Source organism: Crinia signifera, chromosome 1 (genome assembly GCF_055691185.1).
Source record: "Crinia signifera chromosome 1, ASM5569118v1, whole genome shotgun sequence".
Taxonomy (NCBI): domain Eukaryota; kingdom Metazoa; phylum Chordata; class Amphibia; order Anura; family Myobatrachidae; genus Crinia; species Crinia signifera.
In genome coordinates this window covers 201,015,876-201,041,029 of record NC_139217.1, presented here as the reverse complement: position 1 = coordinate 201,041,029, position 25,154 = coordinate 201,015,876, and the positions used below count along the sequence as shown (strand labels likewise).

At 43.3% G+C, this 25,154-nt stretch overlaps 1 protein-coding gene across 3 annotated transcripts in view; it reads left to right on the top strand.

Annotated features, from left to right (window-relative positions):
* Positions 1-1,923: 1,923 nt before the first annotated feature.
* CDKL2 (cyclin dependent kinase like 2) overlaps positions 1,924-25,154 on the top strand; it is an 87,724-nt gene continuing 64,493 nt past the window's right edge. The window contains exons 1-2 of one of the 3 annotated variants that reach the window (XM_083179166.1): positions 1,924-2,028; positions 22,445-22,640. In XM_083179166.1, the coding sequence (XP_083035292.1) occupies positions 2,000-2,028; positions 22,445-22,640 (225 nt within the window). In that variant the 5' untranslated portion in view covers positions 1,924-1,999. Of the gene's footprint in view, positions 2,029-2,209; positions 2,581-22,444; positions 22,641-25,154 lie in introns of those variants that run through there. The other 2 variants (XM_083179164.1, XM_083179165.1) reach the window with 2 other exon arrangements.

Here is a 25,154-nt window from a genome sequence, read left to right as displayed (position 1 = left end):
AATTTGCTGGTACAGTAACGTTTTTTAACAGTCTGTACCGGCAAAAAATTAATTGTACTGAATGTACCGCTTTCTTGACTTCCCTGCGGCAGTCAGTCACATAATCAATCCTCCTGGCTCCCAGGCTCCGCTCCGTCAGCTGCCTGGTGCTGCGCCACCTCTCCCCTCTCCCCCTCACCCGTTCCCAAGAATGCATTGCGGGCCGGTCCCGTGCATCATGACCTCACGCGCTGGCACCGCGCACTCAGGGGAAAGGACATCGTCTCAGCCCTCACTGTCTGCGCTTGCACAGACTGAGAAACTGTGGGCGCGAATCTGCTGAGAGAGGGCTGAGAGGGATGCGGTGGCATACCTCCCAACTTTGCCAGTTCAGCAGGCGGGACACTGTCGATGCGCGCCGTAGGCGTGGCCTAATTTGGGGCGTGGCCTATACTCGCGGCTCTCCCGCGAGGCCACGCCCCCATTTTGCCGCTGTGGGGGCATGACCCAGAGGCTCTGTGAGCCTCTAGCCATGCCCCCAGCCCCCTGGCTGCAGGAATAGACGCTGTGCGCGTGTGCACAGCGTTTATTCCCCGCTGCTTAGCAGCTGACAGGGGGGACTCCCAAAAGCCCCCCCACACCGCGGGACACTGTCGCCCGCGGGTGGGACAGTGGGACAGGCCCTGATAATCGGGACTGTCCCGCTAAAATCGGGACTGTTGGGAGGTATGCGGTGGCCAGCCCCGGTGCGCGTGACGGGGGATCATCATCTTAACATCGGAATGGAGCCTGCAACTTCAGCACATCAGACTCGAGCACTGTACAGTGCAGCAAGCATAGGCGTGCGCACATTGAGTGTTAAGGGTGCACAGGCACCCCCTAATGCTGTGCCCCACCCCCACACTTATTGCTGCTAGTAATACCAGCAATACCTTCTACCAAAGACTTTTGCCTTTTAGACCTGTATTCCATTAAAATAAGCGCCCATCAATCAATTATGTGTGTTTTGAATTATTAATTGTATTACACCATTGTCATATCACTACATATCTGTGTCATCCAGATATGATTTTTACTTTATTTGCATGTTTTGTTACTTAGATTAAAACTGAAATATGCAGAATATAATGGTGTGGCTGAGAGACATTTTATATTGTAGTGAGTGCACGCCTGATTGGCGGTGTTAGACAGACCCAATGGCGGTGTTAGACATGCCCAATAGGTGGTGCTAGGCACACCGCTTTGACAGTGCACCCCCTAATAAAATGTTCTGCGCACGCCTATGGCAGCAAGTAGGTGGCTCAGGCTACACTTTGAATAATCTCCTCACTTGACAATCCATCGTGTGACATGCATCATGTGCACCTGCTGCCTGCAGCTCATGTCACATGGTGGCTTGGTGGGCTGCTGGCATATTACATAAGTATATTTAATATACTTATTTATTAAATAAGTACATTAAATATACTTATTTAATATTCCAGCAGCCCACCAAGCCACCATGTGACATGAGCTGCAGCAGGTGCTGGTCCGGGAGCAGGGTGCCTACTAGGAATGTAACCACGCCCGCTTTGCCCACGGCCACACCCACTTTACCCATGGTCACGCCCCTTCTTATGTGTACCAATTTCTGCCCTTCAAATGTTGGAGGGTATGGGCTGTGACTAGTAAGATGTACAGTATGCAGAGACGAATTTCCCATTAGGCACGTGAGGCACCGGCCTAGGGGCGGCACATTTTTGGGGGCGGCACTTGGATGCCTATGATAGTACTGTCAGCCCAAAATGTACCAATAACTGCAAAATATCCACTGTACTGTACTATATTCCATCTTAAATAGAGTGTAAATGGATAGGACATGCAGATACTGCCCCTATAAACTGTCCTACTTAGTAAACATTATTGTTGTGCCTAGGGGCGCCCTCATCCCTAAATCCGCCCCTGACAGTATGTGTAGTAATAGTAGTTCTGTTCTGCTCTGAAGGCTTGCACAGCAGCACCTGTCTGATGCATTGTGTGTATGCATTGCTCCTCGGCCCAAGCATTCAGGTAAACATGATTTCTAATAGCATGTTGGTATGTTGTCTTTGTAAGTATTTGTGTATATGCTATAAAGTAGCTGATGTCTGCCTCTGGCTATTGATGAATGCTGCACTGTTTCCTGTGTGTATTCCCTGCAGGGGGCAGTTGCTAGGGAGACCAGCATTCTCCCAGCTCAGCCACAATCACACACAGGCTGGTTACTATTCCCCACTATTGTACTGTGTGCGCAGCAGACTGGAGGTGACAGGCAGGAGGGATCCAATACTCTGCATTCTAACCACACGTTACACACCCAGCAGTGTTCCAGACCTACAGTAACTGTAGCACAATTCAGCGGCTTCATTTTTCCCTCATTTCTATTTTCCTTTGGAACCTATAGAAGTTTTGGTGAATGCTTTGCATAAAGACTGAGGAACATTTATTTCCAAAAGCTGGAACATAGTTGTTCTTCTAGTGTGAGAAAGCTGCTTCTATGTAGGTTTATCATGAGCCACCAATGGATTATTCCTTTGTCTTCTGATTCTGAATGAGAGACCGATGCTTTTTAACAGGAATTAGGTAGGTGAAGAATGAACCCCTTTTTTTTAAATGCTGTATTATATCATACTCTATCATAGAGTAATCAAGAGAAGGCGTGTTGTAGTCAGATACAGTATGTCATCCATCCAGCTGTAAGCATGTGTTCTGTGGACCGGGGCTGTTATATTGCATTGTCTATATTGCAGCATACAGTAGCAGATATTTCTGCATTGCACAGGGGAATAACAGTCTACTAATTAGCTATATTAAGATAATGTCTTTCTTTCTTTACCTCTTTAAATTAATGCAGGATATTGTTGACGCTGCCATTTGAAATCATCAAAACATATTGCAGATTATTCACCTATTCTTGCAAATGATTTAGATTTTAAGTGAAACAGTTTTAAAATATACAAGTTAATGATTTCGTTTTTGGAGCTTAGAATAATGAAATTACACACATTTTTCATCCGTGCACATGGAATTAGAGGACAGGTACATGCTGACAACACACAAATAACATATAACTGAGCTATGTTATTGCTGCCCATAGTAACCAATTTTCACATTTTTGATAGCAGCTGGTTCCATCACAAAAACCTGTTTTATTTCATTTACCCAAGATATTATTTCTCTAGTATTAATAGGATGTTCTTGCCGGTATATTGGAGTAAAATGTTTAATATTTTTAATTAATTCTTCCTATATTTGCTTACATATAATTTAATGTATCTGTCATAAACTTATCCTTTAATTTTAATTGGACATAGGGTCTGAAAACCATTATACAGATGGAGTAGCTATCAATGGAGCTGCTCCTGGCGATATAATCAGCAAGCGCCACCTTACGTCAGCTGAAGAAAGGGGGAGCGCACGTCTCATGAGTTCCATCTGAGCCCTCTGCCTCCGGTCCACTGCACCTCCCCCGCAGTTCCCCCGCTGCCCCGTGTAGCCCCCACCAGCTGCCCCCACTCCCTGCCCATCTACTTGAAGTGGAGAAGGGCGGGGAAGCCACTCACTGCCGCCTTGTTGTGAGTGGCTTCCCGTGTGAGACGCTTACGCATCCCCATCAGAGAAAGCTTCTGTCCGCCAGCCTGCGCCAGCTCAGGACATCTTTCGACAGGCGCTTCATCTGTATGAAATCTGTATACTTTAATCAAGGCGACTGGGGGGGCGTGTCCAAGTTCGGCCAAATCAGCAGCGGAAATAAAAGTCAGTTTAGATTAACTTTGATTTCCAAAGGGTAGAAAAATCATTTGATGCTTAGCAACCATCAAATTATTTCTCTCCCCTTCGGCCGCATTCGCGAGGGGATGTGTTCTCGTACACATCCCCTTGCATGCTAATGAAAGGATGCGGGCAGGCATGGGGGGGCGGCCATTTCGGCGGTCGGTGGGTGGCACTGACCTGTTCTCTAGGCTGTGAGTATGTGCTGCTTAGGAACAGGCCTGAATCAGTCCCTAGGAGTGCTGATGATATTATGTCATGTACACTGTGCTAAGGTGTGGAGGAATCTTATCATGACATATAGTTATGGTGTAAACTAAAGAGAATAGTTTGCAGATGTATTACTGTATGTTGGTGTTCCGCATTTTTGGCTTCCCATCATAACATGTTGCCTTCTTTGCAGTACTGTAGCTATTGCAGGTTCGCTCTGTCCCTGTAAGGCAAAAAAAATGAAAACTTGCTTTTTATTATTACAATATACTCTCTGCCAGTTTATAGAGATTTGTGTCATTTATCCACAGTTTCTGTCACACAAAATCACTAATGTAAATGTCTCAGTACAAAATGATCAGGATTTTTACAGATTCTGGGTGGAATGCTTATAAACTGTATATATCCATCCTGATGGCATTGTTTGTAATACAGAATAGTAGTTCAGAATGTCCATGCTTATCTCTTATAATAGCGCAACATGGCATCTCCAAATAATAATTCAATATGCCTTTTCTAAACTGCTTATATGTTTAAGAGTCAATTCAAATGTCAAATCTACCCACTTTATTGCCCTGTCATGCGTAACACAATAGCGCTGACATATGACATTTTCCAACATAAACTGGAATTAACATTGCAGTGAGGCCTATATCATGTGCTACCAGTAATCTTTATATGGTACTTGTTTCCTAGCAGGGTGCCCAGTACGCTCTAAGCGTACAGGGCTATTCTCTGTAGTAAAATTTGCATCGCATGGGCCATTTTTAAGCCGTGCGATGTGATGCAATGCGATTTTTTAATGTCATTTATTCACTGCTCTGTTGGTCCCAGGGGATCGCATTGCACCTCCCACAAAATGGCATGCGATCGCATGCGATTTTATAGGGTGCGATGCCATTCCATTAGCTATACACTTTTATGACATACAATGAGATTTTAGTCAACCCCCCCCCCACACACACACACACACACACTATCTACGCCACCCCGAAGTGTGGCAAGCGCAGCGTGCCCTGCGAGGGGCGGCGGAATGTGTCCTCCAGACTTTTTCATACCCCCATTATCCACGTCGGCGTGGAGTTGATGCTATATAGTGTGGCGAGCGCAGCGAGCCCCCGAGCCCGAAGCGTGGCGAGCGGACGCGGATTACTTTACATGTATTCCGCATCCCCTCGCAGAGCTCGCTGCGCTCACCATGCTTCAGGCTCGGGGGCTCGCTGCGCTCGCCACACTAAGTAAAGTCAACTCCACGCCGACGTGAATAGTGGGGGTATGAAAAGGTCGGGAGGACGCGTTCCGTCGCTGCTCGCCACACTTCGGGGTGGCGTGGATAGTGGAAGGGGGGGGGCAGTAAAACCTCACTGAATGTCATACAAGTGTATAGCTAATGGCATGGCATCGCACCCTATAAAATCGCATGCGATCGCATGCGATTTTGCGAGAGGTGCGATGCGATGCAATCCCCTGGGGCCAACACAGCAGTGAATAAATTACATAAAAAAATGCGCTTTCAGTACGGTAGCGTAATTAAGAAAACTGGGCGCCCTACCAATGTTCCCTCTAATTTTACAAAGGCTGTGTGCGGCAAAAGATTTTGGCTGTGCAACTTTGGAAGGAAATTTTTATTTTTGTGCGTCACATATATATAACTGGAAAATGACGTTCAGCATTTGTGTTAACTTTACTTCAAAATGATGTTAAACATTTAAACATTCAAAACACAGCACATAATGTAGTTAATGGGTGAAACACACATTAATTGAGTCCACAACTGCGAAAAGGGACCACTGCTGCTTTGTGCGCTCTGTTGTGATGTCTGTGCGCACGCTCGTCGAGTTGTGTGCGCGCGCACGTGCGCACAGCTTCGAGGGAACACTGCGCCCTACTAGGAAACAGGTGCCCTTTATATATTACTGCATACTATACTATACTATACGTACAACAACGGGAAATGGAAAATGTCATAGGCAAATGCCCAGAAACTCCCATCCTATTGGCAAGTGTTTCAAATTATGACAATAGCAGTGGTATATAATACGATTACTAAAGCTGCCACCACATCATGCAGTGTAAGGGACAGAGTAGAACTGCTGCACATACCCAGTGGTATCAGCTTATTCTACCTAGGTTACAGAGTTGGTGAGTCCTCAATCAGTGCACTGGACCAGAGAGTAGCTACAAGAAAGAAGGAGGGAGAATGTACTGGTTTTATTATGTTTGTATTTATTTATTATGGTATGGTATGGTAACCTTTTCCTAACAACTTATTTATATTATTTAAAATACAGCCTATAATATAGTATACAGTTAGACATATACAGTGTTAAATATTCCATACAGTATCCAGTATATAAAAATACCAGTGTGTACATTAATGCCCAGGGTCGTTACTATTTTTTTCTAGCGCTCCCCCAGACTACTGCTCTTGCTCCAATGTTCCACAGAGTGGTACTGCATTTGGAAACCCCCCTCTTGAAATCTTACATTTGCCACTGAATGTGTTACATCTAAATCCTGTCTCAGTATTCATGCATTTAACCAATTTTCCCAGTGTTACGAGTTTACCATTTGTTCATGGTTAACTCTTTGGAAGGTTTTATTTTGAGATTATCATGAACTCCACAGGCGGCATATATGCAGCATTTTGTACATATGAAAGCTGCAAGGGTCAAAGAGGAATCCTTCGGATTCTTCTCAGTGGATTAAGAAGAATATAGGTTTCTATAGGCAACATTTTCCAGAGCTTGAGGTATAACAGTATAAAGCCACATCGCAGCCCTATGTATTCTGCAGTAGCAGCAGTCTACAGAGAATATCTACTGTGGATTACATTTATGAATATAGATATTGCATCAAACCTCCATAAATTAATTTTTTTTAAGTTTTGTCTGCATTTTTAGGATTGGTACATCCCACCCAACATTATATTTAAAGCTAGAGATACTACATACACATACAGTACCTCAAAATGTTCCCACAATCAGACCACACCACATACAGTACATACATTTGAATACAGGCGCCGGCTGTTTGGCCTCCAAATACCAGGAATGTGCTGCAGAAATTTGGCCTATCATGATGTGGAAGTTTATATATAATTTTCTAGATTTAGATAAATAGATCATATGAAATAGTGCAGCAATATATAATGTGAGTCGGACAAAGGGAGTTACCGTATCCTACTATTCCAGGCATGTCCAAACTATGGCCCTCCTGCTGCCTTTCATGGACTAGTACAGTGGTTCTCAAACTGTGGGTCCTGACCCCAAAGTGGGTTGTGAGCATCTCTGCATGGGGTGGCGACGCCATGTTGCTGACCGTTAAGAGGATGACTTCTCTAAGGGCCTTATTCTGGTTGATGCGGTCCGCTCCGAATTCTTTTGGAGGGCGATTTTTAGATACATGCCCATGCGCAAGCAACGCAACGCGCATGTGCAACGCAGTGTCTTCGCACTTGTTCTCAGCAATACCGTCTACAAATGTGCACCGAACTCCCTCGGGAAATATGGGCGTAATATGGGCGTAATATGGGCGTACACAAGGGCGCGGTTTCAAAGTGGGCAAAACTGAGCGTAAATCTGGGCATACACGTGGGAGTGCACGAACAGTGGTAGGCGTGCATTCGGACCGGACACCGAGCGCAAGTGAACCGACACGGCAGAAATCTGCGGTGTCAATAAGCAGCTTTCACTTCTCGGAGAGCACTGGTTCATGTGCTAGGCATTCAGATCGCCCAATTAGTACGCCCGCACCTTAAACACTCGCAGCTGATCACAATACAATCCACTCCTCTACTCATTAGTGATTAATTACACTCTTTTCACAGGTTCAATTGGAAGCATTGCTGGCTAAATGGCCCATTACAAAATACTAGAATATATGCTGCAAACACAACAGTATTGATGGTATCTGACCCACATTTACACTGCAAGCAATGGACATAACTCTGTTACCCAAAGATAAATGCACATCTGACAATTACATTAATCTGAAACAGCACACATGTGTGGGAAAAATAATATTTAATAAATAATAACACATTATAACATTGTTTCACCATGTTACTTTTCACATGAGAACATAAGGGTAAATAATCTCGGTGCGTACGGTCAGATTCCCGTCCGTTCGGACGCAGTAAGACAGTGCAGATTCTTTGAGTTCCCACCGCACACGCACGTTTGGATGCAGTCTGAAGACACTCCCTCTTCTTAGCGAGTCCGTCCGAACGGATGCGGACGAGCTGTGGGCATGTGTTCTTAGAATGTCCGCCGTGCATGGCGTTCGGTCATTTCCGGAAGAACGCGCATCCCAAAGAACCAACCAGATAAGTGTGAAAAAAGTGTGAGAGAGTGCATTAGGATATCCCCATGTGGCAACCTCTGCTTTTGCACTGCTGAAAAACAAGCTGGACAGCAAGCTTAACCCTTTAAGTGCTAACGTTGCTGTGAGCAATCCTTAAAATATCTGCTAAAAATGACAGCATTGCTCATGCGACTGTTCTTTTAGTATTAATAAATACCAATTACAACTAAGTCAATTAATTGAAAATTAGTTAAATATTGCGCACAAAAAAAGAACAGTCCCGGTGAGCAACGCTGGCATTTTAATGGTTATTTTGAGGATCTCTCACTACAACGTTGGCACCCAAAGTGTTAATTGAAAGTTTTGCTTGGCAATTTTCACACCTATTTTGACACATTTCCTTGGCACTCAAAGGGTTAAGCTAGCTCCTGCCTGACCAGTCACAGGGGCAGAAACTCTGGCCCAGTGCCACCCCCAAATTGCAGTCCTGACAATCACCCCCTGATGCGCTGCACATCAGATTATAAGATGTAATTCATGTTGGGTTTACATCATACTTATCTACCCACCGGGAATGGCTGTGAGGGTCCTGAACATCAGTTACCCTTCCCGCTCCCACGGAAGGGTGGTCAAGCCTGCCGCAATTTGCGTGATTTAGTACCACACCCTTCCCAAAGAGCTGCGATTCACAGCATTTACAGGAATGGGGTAGGGCTTAATGATGGCAAGCCCCACCTCCGGAGACACAGAAGGTAGGCAAGTATGGTTTACATACAACTCTGAATAAGGTCCAATATGTTTGGACAGTCATTCATTTGAATATGCCATGAAAATGTATTAATTAATTGCTTAACATTATGGTGCATAATAAATTGTGTGACTGTTGTTGTGGACTCAGAAGTTCTTGTGAGCAGGAAGGAGACTTAATTACCAGTTTGTTTATTTTGTACCATATCATTAAGCCTTTCTGTCATTGTGATCCACTATTTGTAATTACACAGTGTAACCCTGTATCCACATGTCACAATCACTATGAGCCTGGTATTAGTAGTAGACCTTTGTTAAATAAACATATTTTTTCAAATTTTTATTTTTTATTTGTGGAAACTGTAACTGGAAGACCAATTGTGGGCTTCTGGTGCCATGCGCTTGTGCCATTTCACACATGTGCATTGGGGACCTGGACAGGCCAGTCAGTTGGGGGCAAGACTTTTCTGCAGGCATGTGTGCTCCCAATACCTGAATTTCATGAGCCAGTCCTGTTTTAGGACACTGTTTCACTGTTCTGTGTCCTGTCCTAGTGGTGGGGGGAGGCATTGGGAGGGCCTCTGACACTCATTGCTCTGTGGTATATAGATGCTGTGCACAGGATCTATTCATGGCAGAGAGGGACAGGAGTCATGCTAACAGCACCCAGAGAAATGGGCATGATCCCATAGTGAACGAAAATTTGTGGCAGGAGGTCGCAGTCATGGCATTATTACAAAACCATGCCCAAATTTGCGGCAGCCATGCCTCATTTTTGTCCATGGCCTCAGAGTGCCAATGTTGAGAGGTATGGGTTTGCATCTTCTGACCCTGCACAATCACCCCTCACCACACCTGCACACACACACACGCACACACACACCACACATGCAGACACCAGCAGCACTTTACACACACCAGTGGCACCCATAGTTGCCTACCCTCCTGCATTCTGCAGGAGAGTCCCTGAAATAGCAGCAATCACCTAGCCCACATTACACTGTTACATTTTTGGGTGAAAAACGAATGAGAGATAGATACATTTCCATTGAACAATCAGCACCATTTCCCAGCACTTTACCAAGTATAGTAGCTCTTGCTAACTGCTTTGGGGCTCATCTACATATGTATATAAGTCATTTTAAAATTTTCTTCTCAGATGTAGCATTACACACTCATGCTTCTAGGTGCCACGTTCACAATCTCTTTTCACAATCTCTCCATATGTGGAAATAGACACGCCCTGTGGGAGGAGCATGACACGCCCTCTCAATGGGAAGCTTCGCAAAATTCTACTAGCAACTATAATCTCCCTGAAACTAGTTTTCAAAAGTAGGCAACTATGGCAGCACCCCACACACAAATGCACCATCAGCACAGACAAACGTAATTTCTATAGTCGTGGGTACTATGAAAAAAATATAGGAAGACTTCATCATGCCTAAAAGTGAAGGAGGACAACACTGCAGGAGGTAATTATGGAATAATGGAAAAAAGAATTTCAGAGGCAGCGCTGATCCAAATAGATAATTAAAAATGTATTACACAATTAATACAATTATAACACAGATACCGGCCGGTACTTCAATCTAAAACAAATGTTAATAATTAAAGCAACAATAAGCAATACAATTTGTTAGTGGCTTGCTACAGTAAACACCATATCCATTTTTTCCTCTCCAACTTTATGTATTATTCGCTTCTATGTTTAGGTTAGTATGCAGGTGAACAGTTAGCTCTCTCACAGCTTAGTCCATATTAGTAGATTAGATAGCATGCATGCTTTCAGTATTAGAGAAATGCTCTGTCATTTGAGAAAATGAAAAAAGGAGGATGGTGCTCAATTGAGCAATAACCTGCCCGCCTCTGGCTCCGTCACTCGGTCAGACTGTGGGGGATTTCCCGGCTGTTGATTCCTTGCTTGTATGCAAAACAGCTTCTAAGATTGTATCCACATAAGGGGTGTCCACTTATCAGAGACAGCAGCAGATTCAATCACATAGAATTGCGCTCTGCCATTTTTTTCTTGTTTCCCAATTATGGAATAATTCAGCTAAATGGAAACTAAGTGTATCCATGGTGGCGATCCCTGCAGCAGCAGAAACACACCGCCGATGCCAGCGGGGTGAGTGAAGGTGGAGGGTGGAGCTGCAGCATGGTCCACATTAATGAGGTCCTTCCTCATCTTTACAGATGAGGGAGGGGGTCATTAACGACTTTTTTCCACAATATTGAGTGTACACAAGTAAAATATATTGCTCAGATGGGCCCTTCTGAGTGATATCTTTTACTTTCTTATCTAGTGTGTATGGGGCTTCAGTAAAATGGAACTTGCTCAGAAGCTGCACAAAAAAACTTGCAGACGCATGGTAAAAAAAACAAACGGTCAAGCAATCAAATACTGTAAACCTTGCGCCTACACAAATTACTGTGCGGGGAGAGGTTTATTAATTGAACATGCCCTTAAGTCTCTTCTTAATGCCAGCCAGTATAGATGGGAAGCTGAATATTAATCCTTTTCCTTGGTAAACATTTGCTGATATACAGTGTTGTTCATGGTGATAGAAAATCTTTGTAATTAGGTAATATACAAGAAACAATATTTAGGCCAAGTCTAATTATTTATGTTCCAAGTGATAGGCAGAACCAGAGCTGGTGGCTACCAATCATATAACATGGTTAACAGACGTGAACAATCCCAGGAAGGCCATAACTTAAGATAATCATTAATTTATGATTGCCATCACTTGTGTTTGAATCATAATTTAAGAGAGAAGTCCAGGAACATAGCATTTTTCCCTCCTAGTATGGGTCATGTTGGGCAGTATGTCAGGATGACCGGCACAGTTTACTTAATTTTAATATTTTTTTCCATTTTATCAAATTTTAAGGGGTGACTTGAAGAAAATAATGATAATCTAAGGCGCTGTGATTGAAGAAAGTGTGGGAACCACTATGCTAACCAATAGTATGTAAGAAATGCCCTGTATGCTATCCAATAACATGTAGGATTTGCTACTGTATCTCCCCTGATATACTCTTTCCTACTCCAGTAAGAAGCACTGAAAGTATTGATGCTATGCCGATTTCTTTTAGTGAAGGTACTCGTAGCACTGTCTTTTCTAATTCTTAACTTGCAAGCTGGTTGGGTGAAGCACACAATAGTCCCTCCCCTTCCTGTGCTTCATGGAGTGCTGAGAAAGAAGCAGTGAGTGATAAATAAAGATCTATACGAGTAATGGGGAATACTTGCTAACAAATGGGTAAACAGTACTCTACATTTTAGTTATGGCAGAAACATTTACAATAAATACAGTTGAATTTTAGCCTAATATACCATGATTATTAAAATTTGCTTAGTTACACCAGTATTGTATTGTGAATCATAGTTGCCTACCCTTCTGCATTGTGCAGGAGACTCCCTAAAATAGTATAACTCCCCCTCTCTCCCTGATGACTCAGGCAATCTCCCTGATTTCCGCTAACCTAAATTATGCAGCTTTTACAATTATTATTATTATTTTTTTTGGGGGGGGGGGGGGGGGGGGGATCAGGGAAATATACATTCAAACGGAATCATCAGCGCCATTTCCCTGCATTGGTTAGGTATAAAGCACAATGATCCCCATGACTTCATGCATTTTAAATAGGGTTTCTCATGGCCACTTACATAAAACCACTAAAATACAATACATGAACAAGCCCTGACTTGTGTCAGTGTCTTTTCCTCAACCAGTACTTTGGGACTTATCTACATTTGGATGTGATTTTAGAACACGCCTCTCAAATGTAGCAGTACCCATCTGTGCTTATAGGTGTTCCCTTCATAGGGCCAGATTCTCTAAGCTTCAAAAGTGATAAAATGGAGAGTGATAAACAGCCAGCCAATCAGCTCCTGTCTGACATTTTTCAAACACAGTCTGTGACATGGCAGGTAGGAGCTGATTGGCTGGCTGTTTATCACTCTTCATTTTATCACTTTTGAAGCTTATAGAATCTGGCCCACAATCTCCCTGACATGCTTTTTCAAAAGAATGCAAGTATGTTGTGAATGCTACCCCTACCCACAGAAGAAAGTGTTTATTCCATTTTAACTTATATTATGAAATCTCAGTAATGATAAAAAATTAAATCTATTAGGTCAATGAAAAGTGCCTAAAGATTTCGGGCCAGATTCTTTAAGCTTCAAAAGTTATAAAATGAAGAGTGATAAACAGCCAGCCAATCAGCACCTGCCTGACATGTTTCAAACACAGTCTGTGACATGGGAGGTAGGAGCTGATTGGATGGCTGTTTATCACTCTTCATTTTATCACTTTTGAAGCATACAGAATCTGGCCCTTCATGTCCACTGCGAAAAATCTCTTCAAACTGATGGATGTCAGTGATACATAGACAGCAATGAGTGCCTAAGGGGTTGATTTATATGAGGATGTGATGTGTTAATATAATATCAGCACAAATCTCAATTCCAATGCATTACATTGCATGGATGTATCAATTATTGCATGCATGGACGTGCTTACGAGAAAGCTCTGCCCCAGCAATGCCACTCCACAGCCAAATAGTTTTTTGTTTTTACAAAAAAAAGAACACCACAGAGTTACGGCTGTGCATGCGCTGCCGCTACCACCCCCTTCCCCGTAGCAAGGCCCCGCCCAACCCTGATCACCTACCCCAGGGATTGCTTATTTGAGCTTCTGGAGGGCTGCCTTTCATTAGGGAGCCCCAATGACTGCTAGCCCTCCACGAACTCTAAGTGATCCCCATGGTAGGTTACAATAATTTATTTTCTTTTATTTATTTTCCACAGTGATCAGCTGTGGTAGCTTATCATATGCTAACCTTACTGAATTAGGCCCAGAGTCTCACTTGTTTTTAATGGCATGTAAGTCTCACTTTGGTGATTTCAGGTGTCATTTATTATTATTATTATTATTATTATTATTATTATTAATAATATTATTAATAATAATATTATTATTAATATAGTCAATAATGCTTTAGGAACAACAGCTTAAAAAAATTATATGGTTTTAGCTGTTTGATACATTTTATTGAAAAGATTGCAAGAACAAGTTGGTACAAAGTCAAATAAGGGGACATCAGCAATCTGATAAGAAATAGAGTAACCCTAGACATGCAATATCTTCTTTATACCGGCTAGTACAATTACCCAACCCCCAAGCCACCACTATTCTTACTCAAAAATGGGAAAGGGATCTGAATCTCTCTTTGTTAGAAAGGGAGTGGGAGTCTATATTTCTCATGACATAAAGCAGTTCCATCTGAAACGCAATATAAAATATTGATGAGGTGGTAAAGATACCCCTCTCTTCTTCATACTAGCTCCCCATCTATCTCCCCCATTTGCTGGAGATGCCGTAATGATTTGGGAACCATGATGCACATATGTTGGACTTGTCCCTCACTTAAATTTTCTGGTATGACGTAATCTCCACATAACCAAAACACTGGATGGGGTTTTTCCAAAAAACAAAACCCTTGCAAAGGTCTGAGGCAGGTGCAATAACACAATGATGATGATGATGAAGATGGTCATCACTTGTCAGCACTCACTAACCACTTCTGAGTAACTAATTTACTGTTTAAGCTTTTTTCATTGATCACGCATATATTATCTTTGTGAACAATTTGCTTTTTCGGTACTTATATGTTAGTTGGGCGCCCACTAAGCTATTTACTTAGTTTTCCACGTCCCCTCACGGGGCTTGCTACGTTCACCACGCTTCGGGCACAGTGGCTCGCTGCGCTCTCCACACTATATAAAATCAACTCCATGCCGACATGGGTAGTGGGGGTATGAGCGTAGTAACTATAGTGGGCGCCCAACTAACATATATGTACCGTTTTTTCTTCTCAAACAAGAATGTTAAACTGATTATAGTGAAGATGCTTGGCTTATTCTTCTGTTTCATATCTAATGTCAGCATTATGGGCCCACTGGGGAAATGCAGTGGTAAAGGCCCATGTGTAGGGGTGTGGCCAGCCTCTAGATGGGTTCTGGATAGCCAACGCTGAGGCTTGGCTAACAATAAGCAAGTACATGGACTGGATCCTTCTATAAATATATTACATGCTTAATAATTAACCTGATTAATGCAATGTATAAAATGTACTATAGTCATGTGCAGTATACTGTAAAATATATAAATTTATATATATATATATATATATATATATATATATATAACATTACTTTTTACAATGGAATGTGATCACTAGAAGAGAGTCTGGTCCAGTGGCGTAACTACAGTAGGTGCAGGGGGTGCACTTGCTATGGGGCCCGGCCGCTCCGGGGGCCTGCGGGCCCAGCAAGCAACCCCCTGCACTAAGTTTTCCTTTCGGCAAGATGAGGCAGAAGCCGGGCACGGGCGGCAGTGACAGGGTCCTCGCCCGGAAGCAGCGCAGTGCATAACAAACGCAGCCTGTGACAGGAGAGTGGAGACACACACAATCCGCTGCACCCCCCCTCCCCCCGCCGCGCCCGCCCATCAACAGTGCGCTGCCGCTGCCTGCTAGGAGCACCCCGGCAGTGACAGGGCCCCTGCTCGGCAGCAGCGCGGTGCATAAGGAGCACTGTAACAGCAGAGTGGAGACACAACCCCCCCCCCGCACCAGCCCAGCAGCAGCGCCTAGGAGAACCACAGTGCCGGCTGCAGTGACAGGGCCCCCGCAGCATTGTGAGCCTAGAGCTGGCCGCAGCAGCGGTAAGCTGACCTGAATGTGATAGTATTCGCTGGCACAAAGGGGTGGCGTGGGGGAAATTTGGGGTATACAGTATATGTATGTAGTCAGTATAATTGATATATTGATGGATATGGAAATCAGGGTATGTATGGATGTATATGCAGTATGTATGTACCGTTTGTATGTATGTATGTATGTATGTATGTATGTATGTGGGAGGCACTGTATGGATGTTTGTGGAAGGCTATGTATGTATGTATGTATGTATGTATGAGGAAGGCTATGTATGGAGGTATGAGGTAGGCAGTGTATGTATGTGGAAGGCAGTGCATGTATGTATGTATGTATGTATGTGTGTATGTATTTCGAAGGCAGTGTATGTATGTATGTATGCATGTATGTATGTATGTATGTATGTGGAAGGCAATGTATGGACGGGATACCTATGCTGTATGTATGAGGAAGGCTATGTATGTATGTATGTATGTATGAGGTAGGCCATATATGTATGTGGAAGGCAGTGTAGGTATGTGGAAGGCAATGTATGGACGGGATACCTACGCTGTATGTATGAGGAAGGCTATGTATGTATGTATGTATGTATGTATGAGGTAGGCCATGCATGTATGTGTAAGGCAGTGTATATGTGTGTATGTATGTGTAAGGCAGTGTATGTATGTGTGTATGTGGAAGGCAGTGTATGTATGTATGTATGTATGTATGTATGTATGTATGTATGTGGAAGGCAGTGTATGTATGTATGTATGTATGTATGTATGCATGTATGTATGTATGTATGTATGAGGAAGGCTATATATGTACAGTATGTATGTAGAAGGCAGTGTATGTGTGTATGTGGAAGGCAGTGTATGTGTGTATGTATGTATGTATGTATGCATGTATGTATGTATGTATGTATGTGGAAAGCAATGTATGGACGGGAAACCTACGCTATTAGAATGCTGGCGGTCAAAAGAATGATCTCGGCATCCTGAATCTGACAGGGGTTCCGTAGCACCCTTCCCCTCTTCCACTGCCCTTCTAACATTCCCTTGCATCAGCCTAACCATCCCCTCCCCAAAACCTAACCCCCCTATGAAGTGCCTAAACCTTCCCCCGCAGCCTAACTGTAAGTCGCCCCACCAGTGGCTAAACCTATTCCCCTTTTGTCAGTATCCTGCTTACCGCATACTTACCATTTGGGATGCCGTCTGTCGGTATTCCGGCCTCTATGCAGTTCCAGCGCCGGTCTTTCTGAAGGCAGTCCTGATGCCAACATCGGTACACTGAAGTCTGGCATCAGGACCGCCAGGATGCCGACTGTAGGCATGTATGTATGTATGTGCGTGTGTATGTGGGAGGCAGTGTATAGATATATAGATGGATGTGTATATATAGATATATATATATAGTAGGGAAAATATAGCGGCACTCACGGACTTGTTCAAATGAATACTCTTAACTCGAGTTACTTCAACGTTTCGGTCTTTATTTTATAAGACCTTCATCAAGGAATTCATTCCTGATGAAGGTCTTATAAAATAAAGACCGAAACGTTAAAGTAACTCGAGTTAAGAGTATTCATTTGAACAAGTCCATGAATGCCGCTATATTTTCCCTTCTATCTGATCCTGCATGAGGGCACCCGGCATCATAATTACCACAGTCACAGGAGTGCCGGTCTGTACCTTACTACAATATATATATATATAAGAAAGGAGGTGGATGAATGTATTTATGTATGTATGTATATATGTGAGAAGCAGTGTATGTAGGACCTGTATATATGAGAGCGGCAGTGTATGGATGTATATATGAGAGACAATGAAATACAAAAGAGAGAATGTGTGTAAAGGGGGAGAAATAAAGATAGAAATGCCAATCTGAGAGATTAGATAAATACATAGTCCTAACCCCTCTGCAACAGATGGAATCACCGCAAGTGGACTGTATTGGTATACAGTCCTGGTGACCCCACCACCCACACTGCCCTGCCAGCCAGCACTCGGGACACACAGAGTTTTAATAGAGGATAGCTATTGAAAAAAAAAACCTTCACAAAGGAGTGGGTTGCTTGCTGTGCCAACATTAAGATGTTGGCAACACTTACCACACCTCTTCTGCGGCAATAGACATGCTGACTTTATTTGAGACCTGAGTTGGGGGGGCCCCTTCCAAAAATTTGCTATGGGGCCCACAAAGTTCTAGTTACGCCTCTGGTCTGGTCTGTGGGCCAGTTTTACCATGTTCATAATAGTGAATGCATACAGTTGTGCTCATCAGTTTACATACTGTACCATAGCAGAATTTGTGATTTCTGGCCATTTGTCAGTGAATATGAATGATAACTCACAAACTTTTCTTTCACTCATGGTTAGTGGTTGGGTGAAGCCATTTATTGTCAAACAACTGTGTTTACTCTTTTTAAATCATAATGACAACATAAACTACCCAAATGACCCTGATCAAAAGTTTATATACCCTGGAGATTTGGGCCTGATAACATGCACACAAGTTGACACAAACGGGTTTGAATGGCTACTAAAGGTAACCATCCTCACCTGTGATCTGTTTGCTTGTAATCAGTGTGTGTGTATAAAAGCTCAGTGAGTTTCTGGTCTCCTAAAAGACCCTTGGATCTTTAATTCAGTGCTGCACTGACATGTCTGGAGTCATGGGGAAAGCAAAATAATTGTCTAAGGATCTGTGGAAACCAAATCACGTTCAGGTAGACCAATAAAAATTTCAGCCACAGCTGCCAGGAAATTTGTTCTGGATGCAAAGAAAAATCCACAAATAACTTCAGCTGAAATACAGGACTCTCTGAAAAAAAAGTGGTAGGGGGCAGCGTAAGTGCCACACACAAAAAGGCCAGGGTGCGGCACCCTGCAAAAGAAGCTCAGAGGGAACACTAGTTTAGGTATGATGCATTGGCCTGCAAGTTTTGAGGTTGATCCTGTGATCTTATGTGCTACACATAAGTTCTGCTACCTTCTGCTACGCTCAGCGGCAAAAATATAAGTTGGGCACATTTCACCTTATTCAACGGATCATACCAAGAAATTCAGTGAAAGTTTCCCAAATGGTATGTGCCTTACCTCCAATTTTGATCCGATGTGTTGTCCGGTGCGCATTGGATCAGATCCGGAGTTCGTAAGTGCTGCACATAAGATTGTTGGATCCAGCAGGATCCGGAAGCACTTGCTGGAGGTCGCATATTATACATTGTATTCTAAAGGACTGCCAGGGAGTCGCAGTGCGGTTGCCGAGTTAATCCATGCAAGGCTGCATGCGATACCTCGGATTAGTGTATGCCCCCTTAGTGTATGGAGGGTAAATATTTCAAATAATTGATCTTTTTTAACCCCTTCCTGACAGAGCCAGTTTTTGCGTTCCTGACAGAGCCATTTTTTTCAAATCTGACATGTTTCACTTAAGTGGGGATAACTTTTTTTTGCTTTTACTTATCCCAGTGATTTTGAGATTGTTTTCTCGTGACACATTGTACTTCAAGTTAGTGGTAAATTTGGGTCGATACAGTCTGTGTTTTTTTGTGAAAAATACCAAAATGTCGTGAAAAAATGGAAAATTTTGCAATTTGCAAAATGTCACATTTTCTGCTTGTGAGACAAATAAACATACCACTCAAAATAGTTAATAACTAACAAAGACCATATGTCTACTTTATGTTGCAATCATTATTTCAACCTCCTTTTCATTTTTTTGGACACTAGGAGGCTTCAAATATGAATAGCAAATTCTCAAATTTTCAAGAAAATTTCAAACTCTGATTTTTTTAGGGACCAGGTCAGTTATGATGTGACTTTGAGTGACTTGTATGTGAGACACCCCCATAAATGATGCCATTTCAAAAACTGCACCCCTCACAGTATTCAAAACAGCATTTTGGAAGTTTGTTAACCCTTTAGGTGTTTCACAGGAATTAAAAGAAAGTGTAGGTGAAATTTCAAAATTTCATTTTTTTTGCAGATTTGCAATTTTAATACATTTTTCTAAGGAACACAGTAGATTTTACTAGAGAAATGTGACTAAAAATTGATTCCCCCAATTCTTTGGTTTTCATAAATATCCTATATGTGGCCCTAGTGTGCACGGTGACCAAACCACAGGCTTCATAATAGAAGGAGCACCTACTTGATTTTGGAGCCTCCTTTTTATGAGATTATTTTTTAGGCACAATGTAGGTTTCTAGGCACCATAAGATGCTAAAAGTTAGGTACCCCCCCACAAGTGACCCCATTTTGCAAACTACACCCTTCAGGGAATTCATCTAGGGGTATAGTGTACATTTCAAACCCCCAGGGGTTTCACCAATTGTGGTACAACTGGGCAGTGAAAATGAAAAAAATTAATTTTTCATTTTCACAGCTCAGTTGTATCAAAATTGGTGAAACCCCGGGGGGTTTGAAATGTACACTATACCCCTTGATGAATTCCCTGAAGGGTGTAGTTTGCAAAATGGGGTCACTTGTGGGGGGGTTCCACTGTATGGGTGTTTCGGGGGTCATTCAACCAGAATCTGTGCTGCAAAATCCAAAAATCACTCCTTCCCTTCTGAGTCCTGCCATGCACCCAACTGGTATTTTTTGGTCACACATGAGGCATTGCCGTACTCGGGAGAAATTGGGGCACAGATTTTGGGGTGCTTTGTCTCCTTCATTCCTTGTGAAAATGAAAAATTTTGAGCCAGATCTGCATTTTTGTGTAAAAAAATGTAATTTTTTACAGAAAAATGCAGTTCTGGCTCAAAATTTTTTATTTTCACAAGGAATGAAGGAGACAAAGCACCCCAAAATCTGTGCCCCAATTTCTCCCGAGTACGGTAATGCCTCACGTGTGACCAAAAAATACCAGTTGGGTGCATGGCAGGACTCAGAAGGGAAGGAGTGATTTTTGGTGGTGGAATGAATGGTGGGTGCTATGTCGCATTAGCAAGACCCCCGAAGCACCAATACAGTGGAACCCCCCCACAAGTGACCCCATTTTAGTCACCAGCTTTGGGAGGGGGGCTGGCGCTGCGGCTGGCGGGGGGGTGGGAGGGGTGCTGGCGCTGCGGCAGCCGGGTGGGTGGGAGGGAGGGGGGCTGCCGGGTGGGAGGGGGGGGGGGGCTGGCGATCGGTGGTAATCGGTGCGGTATATACACACACACACACACACACACACATATATATATATATATATATATATATATGTGTGCATATATATATATATATATACATATATATACACACACATATATATATATATATATATGTGTGTGTATATATATATATATATATATATAAATATATTTTTTCAGTGCATATATTTCATTTTTAACTTTTTCTGCAGCTTGATGCTGCTGCTGCTGCTGCTGCGGGGGGGAGGGGGGAGGAGGGCAGCGCTGCGTGCGCTCCAGACGCTCCGGGGGAGCTGCTGCTGCTGCTGCCGGGTGAGTGCCCGGCGGGTTCGATGGGGGGCTGCACATCGGTGGTGATCGGTGCTGTACTTGACAGCACCGATCACCACCGATCCCTGTGTTACCGAGCGGCTTAGCCGCCGGTAACACAGGAAACGCTGTGAATGGCTGTTCAGATTTGAACAGCCAATCACAGCGATCGCCGACCGGGGGGGGCACCCCTGCCCCCCCTGGGCGGCGAGGGGGGATGTCTGCTGTCAGGGACAGCAGACATCACCTAACTGTCACTGCGTCTCTAGACGCAGTGACAGTTAGAAGTCATGACGTACATGTACGTCAAATGTCGGGAAGTACTTCCCGACCATGACGTACATGTACGTCAAATGTCGGGAAGGGGTTAAATAAACTGTTTTGCACATGGTAATATTTCACTTTCTATTCGACCCCTATTCGATCTGGGTGTGGATCTGGATCTGGGTTGGTTACAGTGTTCACAATCGATTTTGACTATGCAGTACAGATCTGTACTATATAGTCTTGCCTGCCTATTTTTCTATTTGATTTATATTACACTGGAGCGCACATTGGGATCGAATCTGCATCAAATGCCCATTGATGCCCATTCGATTTTCTATTCTAATTCAATTCAATTTTGCTTCTAAGCAAAATCGAATACAAATATAGTGCATATCTCACCGTGTGTACCCTCTATACGGGTAAAACAAAGGACATCTCTGGTGTAACTTGTTGGAACACTTGCAATGCTAATTTGCAATGACAAATAGCAACATTTACAAAATGTGCAGTCTCTACAATTAATTCATAATTACTAGGTTCTCCTGTAATATGAAGACTAACTTTTTTGTATCTAGCTATATTGTATCTATATTGCAGCGATTATAAAGGCTCTCATTCGCCAAGATTTACAATTTCCATTCCAGTGTACTTTGGTATACAAACCCCTGCAGAGCCTGCAGTTTTATTGTGTTTTGAAAGAACTTTCATTGCATAGATAGATGGTTGCATATAAGGAGGAATAAGTAGGTGTTGTAATATATCAAATGACAATATCCAAATAATTAAATGCAAAGGCAGTAAACATGCTACATAAACACTGTGAGAATATTCATTAGAACTGAGACCACCAGCAACAATGACAGATTTATCAGTGCCCTTTTTATGAGCTGTTTAGTTTAGCAGTTGTTATTAATGTGACACAATACATTGTGTTTTATTGATGCCATTAGGATCCTTAAGTCATCTACTGACAATTGTTCCCCGCAGTTGCTGTTGTAAATACCTCACAGTCGCAATGGAGAAGTATGAAAATCTGGGTCTGGTGGGAGAAGGAAGCTATGGCATGGTGATTAAGTGCCGACACAAGGAAAGCGGCAGGATAGTAGCCATCAAGAAATTCTTGGAAAGTGAAGATGATAAGATGGTTAAAAAAATAGCAATGAGAGAAATTAAATTACTTAAGGTAAGAACTTTGTTTTCTGTTCTTTCTTCTACATAAGAACTGATGTTTTATTTACTTCAGTAGAGAACAATTATGCTGCTTTCAGACCGCATAACTGGCTTTGACCCTGTATTTGAAAATGTTTCCAAAAACGGGTCTGCCAGGCAAAACCCCTTTCACACCGCATCTCTTAAACGGTATATTACCGTTTAAGTGGCGTTTTTTTGACACTGGCACACCCGTTTTTGGAAATACAGGGTCAAAGCCAATGCAGTCTTCAGCCCCCCCCCCCCGGGTTAACACACACACAACCGCCCCGCCCCCCCCCCGCGGGTCAACACACACACACAACCCGGCCCCCCGTCATGTGTTTAAGGGAACCCCCCCCCCCCCCGTGTCCACACCACAGCACTCTCCCACTCTCCCACTAACTTCAATGTTTATTTCACAGCACTCCCATTGACCCAAACACTGTACACCCCAAAGACCCCATCACTATTCAATGGCTCCCCCACAGCACTTTTAATATCCATCCCACAGAACCTTCAAAGTCCTTACTACAATACTCTCCCCAGTTAAATGGCCTGCTTTATTTTGGTGTGGTCTCATGTACTTCTATTGGTGTTCCTATCCTGCTCTTTTGGCTCCTTGGTGGCTTTCTACACTGCAGTAGAGCAGTGTGCAGTGAGGAGCTAATGGAGGCAGAGCACAGGGGCAGATGTAGTTAGGGTTAGGCCTTCACCAGGGTTAAGCCTGGGGAATAGATAAAGTGGGAGGTGAAAAGTAAAACGCTCCAGCCAATCAACTGTAATTTTTCAAATATTCTGTAGCTGATTGGCTGGGGGGTTATCACCTTCTACTTTATCTCCACTTTATCGCCACCTTATCACTTCACAAGCTTCATACAACAAGAACAGCTCAGTCATTGTGCAGCTGCCACCGTTCTGCCTGTCCCCCGCAGACACTAAGTCTGTGTTACCCTCTTCCTGAAGCTGCTACCGTTCTGCCTGCAGTCATCATTTTGCATGAGTCCGGCAGCCAGCCACATGTATGTAATGTTCATCCCCATGACCCAGCCCGCCACTGCTCTGATCGCTATTTAAATATTATTTTTATTAATATGTAGGAACAGTGCAGTGCAGGTTACTTTGACTGTTGTAGCAATAAGCAACAGAAAGCAATGGGGGTATGTAATACTGTAACTCTAGGAACTTACCATGGGAAATTGTGTGGGCCTTGGCTTATCGAGGAATTTGTTTTCCTGAGAATCCTGAAAGCAGGCTTATTTTCTTAAGAAAATGGGTCTGTGGCTTCAAAAACACTTAGGTTCCGAACCTCTGTGTTTTCATAAGAAATTTTATTTTTATGGATGATCTCATCCATAAAAATGGATAGCCTATAAAAATATAAAAACTGGTCAATCATCAGGAAAAATCATGAAAACTAATGTTGTTTAATGCCTCCGGCGCAGCAGGTCCCGCTTACAGAGGATCAAAGTTGGGAGGTGCTGTAGGTATAATTATTTATTATTATTATTATTATTATTCATTTTATTAATAATGATGATACATATAAATATTAACCCTTTGAATGCCAACATCTCTGTGAGAGCCATGCATAAATATCTGCTAAAAAGACGTGCGCAAAATATCGGCTAAAAATGCTAGCGTCCCTCACATTTGCTATATAAATTCCCCCAAAAATGTTGTGAAAAAAAAAGCTTATGGACGAAATGTAATAGGATGCGATTTTATCGCATTTTCCGAAATCGCACTTTAAAAAAAAAAAAAATTGTCGCGAATTTGCATATTTAATGAGATGTGAATTTGCGGCAAAAAAGTGCAAATTTGAGAACATATGCAAGGTCCCCCGGCCATATCATGCTCACCGTGGCTGGTCAGCACTGGACGGGGTACCTGGGGGAGTGGGGACCCCCCCTATAAAGGGGTCCCTCCCCCCCAGGCTTCACCCATCCCAGGCTGAAGCCCGGGGCTGTCACCGGCATCCATGTGTGGTGGACACCAGCCTGATACTCTGAAATCACACCAAAAAAACATTGCTTTTTACAGGTGAACTACAAGTCCCAGTCCGCACTGCTTGCGGGTTGAGCCGGCTGCCTCCGATATACTGACAGCAGAGAATCGCGTTATCAGAGTGCTTTGGATGCACTCAGCACTGATTGGCTGTAGGCCAAAAATGGCAAATCGGGCCCTATTAAATGTCACCCTATATTTCCTATATACAGTAAACATTACAGGTCATCGTGAATAAAAATGTTTGCTTGGCAATTTTCACACCGTTTTTGACAAATTCATTTGGCACTCAAAGGGGGATATTCAATCTCCGTCGAGCATCTCCCGTGGGGGAGATGCTCGACGGGCCCTATTCAATGCTGTCTTCCCCGACAGCATTGAACAGGGTTTCCTGCCAGAACGAGCCCGACATTTCTAGCTGTCGGGCTCGTTCTGCCGAGAACAGCCGGGAAGTGACGAGCTGCCGGCTGCAGCTCGTCACTTCCCGGCCGCAACTCGCAAC